This window comes from Echeneis naucrates, chromosome 24 (genome assembly GCF_900963305.1).
Source record: "Echeneis naucrates chromosome 24, fEcheNa1.1, whole genome shotgun sequence".
Classification (NCBI taxonomy): Eukaryota; Metazoa; Chordata; class Actinopteri; order Carangiformes; family Echeneidae; genus Echeneis; species Echeneis naucrates.
Window position 1 is genome coordinate 7,314,558 of NC_042534.1, and position 8,089 is coordinate 7,322,646.

Below are 8,089 nucleotides of genomic sequence, written 5' to 3' on the forward strand. Positions count from 1 at the left end.
CCACCAACTTGACTGTGACACAAAGCAGGTTCAGACACTCACGTCCCTCTCAGGGTAAAATGAATTGACTTTAGTGATGGTTTAGCTTTTCAGCACCATCATTCATGATCAGCTACCTGCCAGCCTCAGCTATATTACGGCTTTGGTGCCATGTTCACATCATATCAGTTACCGTATGATTCCCACTTTTTCATTTATCATCTCAGAAAAAGGTAAAGGTCACTAAACTAAAATTAGAGATGCGCTGCAGTCTTAAAAAAGCACAGTATTTTAACCCTTTCACATATAACCACCCACTACACAATGGTATGGTGAAGCACAGAGGTTCTAGATCAGATTGCTGGACCTGGATCCCCTCTGTGTGGTCTGTACAGGTTCTCCTGCCTGCAAGAGTTCTCTTCAGGTACTCATGACATGTACGTTTAGGTTGAATGGTAACTCTAGTTGGGTCTCTATGCCCTCTACTCTGGCTGATAAGCAGTAAAGATGATGGATGGATTCACCATGTTACATTTTGCTTCAGCAAACACCAGTTAGTTAGAGGAAAGAAATGTGGTTAACACTGACTTCCTAAGTGAGACAGCTAGTGAAACCTACAGCACAGAAAAATGTAGGATCCAGTATTCTTAAATTCAAGTTGGTTTGTCACTTGCCTTTGTTAAAATATTCACTTCTAAATGCAATATATCATTCTGAGTTAAACCACCCAAGATACTGTCAAAAAGAAGAAGGAAAATCTCTTCCAAAGGTATCATCTGTGGATTGTCACAACTGTCTTGCTTGTCTTAATAATTGATGTCTGTCTGGAATTCTGTTGTGCCAATTTTTCAGATCATTCATTTTCCTCCCACTTGTGCTCCAGTTGGCTGGCCTCTGCAGAGCTTGAGGGAAAGTCAAAGCATTTGAATCCCCACTTATCACACTCAGGCACGCAAGAAATTAAAACTCCACGGCTCCAGGTGAATGCTCTGCTGGTCAAGGTACTTTGCATTTCAGAGTATTTACTTTGTTGCACTGTACTGCTTGTCTTCTGCTGTAACGTACGCGTGAGCACCATCAGACGTGTAATTATCCCGTTTCGGTAATTGTCCAGTCCCAGGTGAAGACCAGATGTAAATATATGTAGAGGGATTTAAGATGTTTATTCCACGGCCGAGATCTTATTCCACCCTGGATAAGTAGAGCAATCTTAGAAGTCAAGAGGATCAGTTTGTGTTCACCAGACTGATCTTTTCTCACAGTTGGTGCACAGCAGAGAAAGCTCCTGGTCTTGGCACATACACAGAGCTGAGCGTCATCTCCCCAGAAATCAGCTCAGTCTTTATTCTCCTAATACATTATTGAAAGCTATTTTTGCAGCCGCACTCTGAGAACAAAGGTATTGTAGTTGTCACTTTCAACTTCACAGATAGAATGGGGAGGATATTTTGGGAATCTTTTCTCTCTCTCTCTCTTTCCCTCCCTCTCATTTTTTTTTTTTTTTTTGTTGCTTCCCCCCACCCCTCGCTCCCTAAAGTTCCACAAGACTTGACTTCCCCCAAGCAATTTTTGTCTTAGCATCTGCCAGTATCATGAGTGTGTCGAAAGGCTTTTGTTATCACGCTGTTCAAAAGGGCCATCATAGGTTTGGAATACACCCATTATACGCTGGCCATTCTGCACCAAGGCAAATGTAATTATGATAAGACTTGAAGCAGACTTCTGTCGGATTTTTATTCATGAGTTGGATTTTTGTTTCCCTTTAATTTTCTTAAGTTTGATCTTTGGTTGCATTTCGAAGACAATTCTGACTTCAGCATCATGTTTTTCTGTTTTATCTCGCTCTTCCTTGTAGTATGCAGCGCTGGCGAAAACATCAGTATGTTAAGTCCAAATTGCATGGCTGAATTATCACGCCTTCTCTCCCTCTTTCTTTCCCCCTCCACCCTCATACTAGACGTCAAATGTCTTCCAGACTTACTGAGATGTTATACTGTCACCGCGCGAGTCCGGATTTTAGGTTACAAATCCTCAGAGCCCTTCAGACCAACCAAGCGAGACCCTGAGTCACCAGCTGCAGTGTGTGTTTGTGCTCAGATAGAAAGGAGTGAAACTGTACCAGAAGGGAAAACTCAATTAATGTCAAGCTCACAAAGTAAGGCAACATCCAGGGTCTTATTCTACGCTAGGCATAAAATTAAAACATCTCTCCTGACACGATTTGTGTACGTATTTATTTTTCCTCAGCAGCTAATAAATTCAGCCTCCAACCTGCGCGGATGATTAATTACACAAACAATTATTATGCCTGTCAGTTCACAGTGGGGTTAGGCCAAAGACATCAGTAAATTTCGCCCTGAGCCAGAGGAGGGTTTGTCGCGCCTGTTAAAGTCGTCAGTTTAGCCTACAGAGTCTTTTTACCTGATAGATTTTACAGTAAAGTGTATCCCAACAACCTTGGTGTGCACTCCCAGATGAGCATACATCATCGCTCCTCACCCAGACTGTGCACTGAACAAGCTGGTGGAACCAGTAGAGCTGCTGTCAGGCCAGCAATAGCAGTGTTTGGTGTCAGCAGCTGGTAAATGTATAACTCACAGATGAACATACCTGCTATGTTCTGAGTCAGCAGGGTGAGTGATTGATAAATTCCACCAAACACACATCATTTTGATTTTTCCTAACACTTTTCTCCACTGTCTGGACTGGAGCCAAAAAAAAAAAAAAAAAAGGGTTCACAGTCTTTATGTCCTTGACTATTATGAGACTAGAGATTTGGAGAAAATGTTTTCCTGCCCAGAATTAGTATAAATGTCATATTTCCCTGAATTCTTTAATATGTATGTAATTATCATATAAATGTTCCATAATTCACATAACATAACATAACAACAACAAATACTTTACATTTCTTTAGACTTCTACTGTGATAGCTTTCACCTTTTTGGTTTGTATTTTACTCCCTAGTTCCATCTGGGGCCAAGTTTCTTCTCACTTATTTCTTGAGCTATCCAGCATCTGTCATTTGGTAAACTGGGCCAACAGAATCACTTGTGCTGGCATTTCACCAGTTGTGTGCGACCCTTGATGATCACTAATAGATAATCACACTTTCCTCCAAAGTCAGGCTGCTCTCCAGTTTGTCAGATCCAGTCAGGGAGAAATTCAAATTGAAGGAAGGTACTGTAGGTCCTTGATGTTCTCAGCATTTGTGGGAAAAGGTGATAAGTACAAAACTGTTTGTCTGAGGCAAGAGTTTCCACTCTGAATCATATCTGTGTGTCTCTGAGGAAGAAACCAAATCCACCTCCCCACTGAGACGTGACCAAGAGGACAGTCAGTGATCGCCTCAGCTGAGGACATCTGCCTTTGTGACAGAAACAATTCAACCCACATCCTGCCACCAAAAAAAAAAAAAAAAAAAAATAATAATACTAAGCTGAAAAGGTCACAACCAGGACACTATCCAATGCAGTGACCGGCTCCTGGCTTGATCCCCTCCAATTCTCCCTGAGTTTTGAATTTTTAACGTATGTTTAACGTATTCCCAGATTCGTTCTGCAGTTGCTCCTGTGGCTCCTGAGCACTGTGGGCTTTGGTTTATGTAATGACTGCAAAGCTACACACATACAGCACGGCCGACTGCTGCTGCGTGGCCAACACTGTAGCAAGCTGAAACACAATCATTACAGACTTATTAAATTGGCATGCTGCTGGATGCAAGACTTTATTTCATGGTTTCGGTGCAAAGGACTCAGGAGAGTGAAAACAGTGTTTGAAGGCCAAAGATCTAGCAACATATTTTATTGCAAAAATCTTATCTGACATCACAATTGATAACCCTCCTCACTGCAAGAGGCATGTGGTTCATGAAATAAATGACTTAAAGGGATCATATACTGTTTCTGTAGAGCATAATAGATATTCAGTCTGATTACTGTCAATTTGGTATCTTTCAAAAAAGGTAGTTCAGTTTTCAGCTAAATTTCAAGGGGACATTTAATAGTAACTCCCCGTTAGTGGTCTGTGTGGCATAAACTTTAGGACGCCATGTTGCACATCAGTTTTGTGTAGTCTGCCACAGCCGATAGAGACTCCCTCAGGCTGTGTGCGACCTTAAATGCCCTCCATGCAGCAGTCAAAGGTTGGATGATGGCAGACTAAGAATCAGTTTTCATTAAAGTGTTGACATAAACCACGAAGGCATCATGGATGCTGATTCACAGCCACATTCAGTTTATGTCAAAATAAGGCAGCCGTACCTCCAAATTCTCACTGCAAATACACAGAACAAGAGCTCCACACAGTGGACAACATGGCTCGTGCCTTCACAGAAAAGATTAGGTACAATTAATTACAAATGAGGTAGTGATATTTACAAAAAAATTAAATAAGAGGTTAAGTCTATCAGGGAAGCCCAGGTTAAGAACATTTTTTCACCCAGTGATGAGTGCTGTTTCACATAAAAAGTGTATTTATGAAGACTCTTGCTCTTCATCAAGATGCCTTCACAGGGTATTTCCAGTAATTTCCCCACAACCTCTCAGTCCCACACTTGATTGAGAATCAAGTTTGATATCCTCTCAAGTCAGCTCCCCACTGGTTACACCTCCAGCCGTATATTTAAGATTCCGATCTACAGAGAGAAAGACATAGATGAACTGTAATGCATTACCTGAACCATATCCTCAGAATTTTTTAATAAGATACATAAAGCAACAAAAATGAAAACAAAAATTTCTCCTCAATGCTAATATTTCATAAACTTGTTTTTGTATTTAAATGTTATGTCAGTTCCTTTTTTTTTATATATTTATAAACAAATCAAATACCAACATCTGTCTCAACGAAAAGGTCAATAAACTACTTCAGATTATTCTGAAGCACTGCTGCCACTCTGGCTGTTTATTGTGCTCTATTCGTCTGCACCAGCAGCAGTCAGAACCAAAAGGTATTCACATCAAAGAGGAAGGAACCAGGAAATTATTCAACATATACAAACTTACCAGGGCAGAGGACTTTAACCAGTGATGCCTTCACCTCCATCAGTTCTGGGTTCTCCTCAGAGTCTTTACTGGCATGGAAGCTTGTGAAGTGAAGTGCAGGCCAAAAGTCTTTTCTTCCGGACATTTTGTCAAGGACAACTGTTTTCCAGTCTTTCCTGTTTTTTATTCAAACAAGTGTACAATAAAAAGTATTTACTACTTAAAGTTGAATCACAGATGGAACTTAGTTTCCTGAAGTTTTTACTTTACTCACTGTAACTTTAGTTTCTGAATAATAGCCTCCAACCACTTCCACGCGTTCAGGTTGTTCCTCCAGCAGGCGAAGTCCAGCATTTCCAGAGCCACTTCTAAAGCTCTTTGGTGATCACTTGTTTTCTCTGGTGGAAAAAAAAACAAAACAAAAAACAAGGCCATATATCTGACACTTAACAGTTTACCCTTTCATGAATTATTCATCATGCAAGAATAACCCATGTTTGGTTGATATTTAAATTGGTTTTACCCGAATCAAGCAGGAGACAGATGTAGTCCAACATCAACTCATGGCTCGGGACCAGCGCACAGAGGCTCTACAGCATAAGAGTTTTAATTAGTTTGTGCTTTATCTAAAATATGATAAAGAGCAGGTACAAGTTATAGCTAAAATTGCAACCCTATGCAGTTTTAATACACACCTGCAACACTTTCATTTGTTTCTTATCTGAAGCGTCATGCCGCTTCAGGTACTGGTAGAGAAAGACATGAGCATTCGGATTGGGTGGAAAATTTTTGTCGTAGGCATAGTCATTCAGGACATTCAGAGCCTCATTGTGATCCTCATAGAACTCCAGCATCTGCCAAAAATGAACAAAGGAAAAGGCAGCACAAATTCCTGTTGTTTTAGTAAAACTTAGAAAAAGATGGGCTAAACATATTATCAAGATTGTTGCATGTGATATCCCTCAGTTGGGACTGTGTGCTTACCTCAACATAACTCAGTATGAAAGGATCCCAAACACCAGGATTTTTCAAAATCTCCTTGAGATTCACAGAGGCCTGCCTGAAGTAGTTATGCATCTCTTGGTTGTCATCTGTGCCAAGGTTGTCTGAAAACAGGCAGTCAAATGTTAATGAGAAAATGAGCAGTTTACATTATACTGGTGCAGTTTCAAAAACATGAAAGAAATATTATGTACACACAGGTGAACCTTTCCCTGAGTGCCTCTCTTCAGGGTGCAGTTACAAAGTCTGTCTTGTAGGTGGCAGCATGACAGCATATACGTGCTTGTGAGGTGCCGATGTAAGTCATACAACTAAATAATAGATCCTTTGTGGTGTTGAGTTGCGTATTGCTTTACCACTTGTAGCAAACGTGAACTTTTTGTCACACCAGATGATATAATCCAGCAGACTCCTGTAAGCCTGGATCAGCTTTGTCTTCTGAGACTGTGCTGCTGCCTCCTTCCCATACCTCCAACTTTCAGCAACACAGAGCTGATGCTTTGCATCTTCAATGTGACCATGGAGCATCAGATGGAAGGAATGCTCCAGACTGATCTAGAGAGGCAACACAGTTGGTCTTAAATGTGGTTCAGGAAAAAAATAGGAATTGAAGTTAGGTCTATTAACATACCATCAGGTAATGTTTTAATCCTGAATGTTTCATCCGTTCGTAGATGCTATTGTAGTCTTCCATCTTTGAGTTGGGGTGATTATGAAGGATCTCAGTGCTAAGTCTCCAGATAAGCTACAAAGAGAAAGTTCAACTGAAGGATATAGTCATCAAAACTCTATGCAATACCTCCTTGAACTAGGCACTTTTTAATCTACCTCTGTACTTGAGGAGCTTGAGGAAAAATGTCTGCACTGTGCTATAACACTGTTAATGGTTGGATCACAATAATCATGCTGTAGTGTACAACTTTGTGTAGTGATGTACATTTGACACAAAAAACTAAAAAACAAACATACCTCTTTATTCTCCTTTTTGCACCCTTGATTTATATCTTCCAACATTTGGGGGTAACATGCCATATATTCTGCTGCCTCTTGCCATCTATGATGTAGCATGGCTTCTCTGATGTGCTCCAAACAGATCCTGTAGCTCTTGTGGAAACCAGATTCCTTCAGTGTCTCTGTGTCTATAGGTGGAAAATGCAGCGATTATGTGATGGCATGAAAGTATTTAATGTACTCATCATTCCTCTTGGTAACTCACAGCTCACCTACACACATGGGATAAACCAGAGGGAGCTTGGACTTCCTCTGTCTCTTTGTTGAGTCGTTGTCTGAAGAGTCCTGATCGTCTTCTAAGATATCATGACGACCCAGCTCGCCCTCCAAGTCATCCATCATCAGCACAGCAGCAAGGCAGTGAATGGACTCTACGTGTAAAAAACCAAACAGCAACTACAAACATTTAGCGAAAATGCAATAAGGTAAAGTTACAGTAATGGTCTGAATTTACCCAGAATCATCCAGCCTGAAGTACAGCTCGTCATATATCTCAAGATAAACTTGTATGCAGACCTAGAAGTTGGTGTATGATAGTTAACTACTTTGTAATAATGGTAAATACTGCAGAAAAACGCTTTGAGACGCCACTGACAGCACAAATGAAGGTTGCAGATTTTATTAGCAAGTGAAATTAGCTTTTTAAAATGAAACTGGTTTGCAAATTAAGTGTCGAGCTAGCTTTTTCAGCATAGCGTCACGCAACTGTCCACAAAAGTCTGACTATTAAACAGACATTTTATTCATTAGAAGAAGCTAATAACAGGAGCTAACAGCTAAACTTATTTCCTACCTTACTCGGATGTTTTATTAGCCAACGTGCCGATAGAGCAGCTACCAGACACTGATTCCAGGTTGAAAGTCACCGGTTTATTTGAACTATAATGCTGTATTGTGTTTGTTTCACGACTGACAGCCCTGTCCACGTTATTCTCTCACTTCCGTTTGACGGCGACTCTTCACTCTTATTGGTGGAAAAGGCGGGGCGAAGAACAAGTCTTTTTTTTAAAGAACTTTATTTATATATACATAAGCGACAATGACACGGTCAAACGAATGCGCTTAGATTAAATCAACGAAAGCAGAAGTGACAATTTTACTGAATTCAACTC

At 40.5% G+C, this 8,089-nt stretch overlaps 1 protein-coding gene across 2 annotated transcripts; it reads right to left on the reverse strand.

Moving 5' to 3' along the window:
• Nucleotides 1-3,703: 3,703 nt before the first annotated feature.
• Nucleotides 3,704-7,914, reverse strand: taf1a (TATA box binding protein (TBP)-associated factor, RNA polymerase I, A). 2 transcript variants are annotated; one of them, XM_029496760.1, is made up of 11 exons: nucleotides 7,771-7,914; nucleotides 7,196-7,348; nucleotides 6,936-7,105; nucleotides 6,598-6,711; nucleotides 6,323-6,521; nucleotides 5,949-6,070; nucleotides 5,660-5,818; nucleotides 5,488-5,554; nucleotides 5,239-5,362; nucleotides 4,986-5,140; nucleotides 3,704-4,615 (listed from the first exon to the last, which is right to left on the reverse strand). In XM_029496760.1, exons 2-11 carry the CDS (start codon nucleotides 7,317-7,319, stop codon nucleotides 4,563-4,565), a joined length of 1,287 nt encoding a protein of 428 aa, XP_029352620.1. In that variant the 5' UTR covers nucleotides 7,320-7,348; nucleotides 7,771-7,914; the 3' UTR covers nucleotides 3,704-4,562. The 2 variants fall into 2 exon arrangements, with proteins under 2 accessions (XP_029352620.1, XP_029352619.1); XM_029496759.1 differs by having other exon boundaries at nucleotides 7,190-7,348.
• Between the last annotated feature and the right edge of the window lie 175 nt (nucleotides 7,915-8,089).

What these genes read in the sequence shown, in the direction of transcription:
- taf1a (XM_029496759.1), bottom strand. Translation starts at nt 7,319, where the DNA reads ATGATGGATGACTTGGAGGGCGAGCTGGGTCGTCATGATATCTTAGAA. An exon ending in AACAAATGAAAGTGTTGCAG is followed by an intron (nt 5,555 to 5,659) that starts GTGTGTATTAAA and finishes CTTATGCTGTAG; the next exon opens with AGCCTCTGTGCGCTGGTCCC. An exon ending in GGTTAAAGTCCTCTGCCCTG is followed by an intron (nt 4,616 to 4,985) that starts GTAAGTTTGTAT and finishes TTCTCTCTGTAG; the next exon opens with ATCGGAATCTTAAATATACG.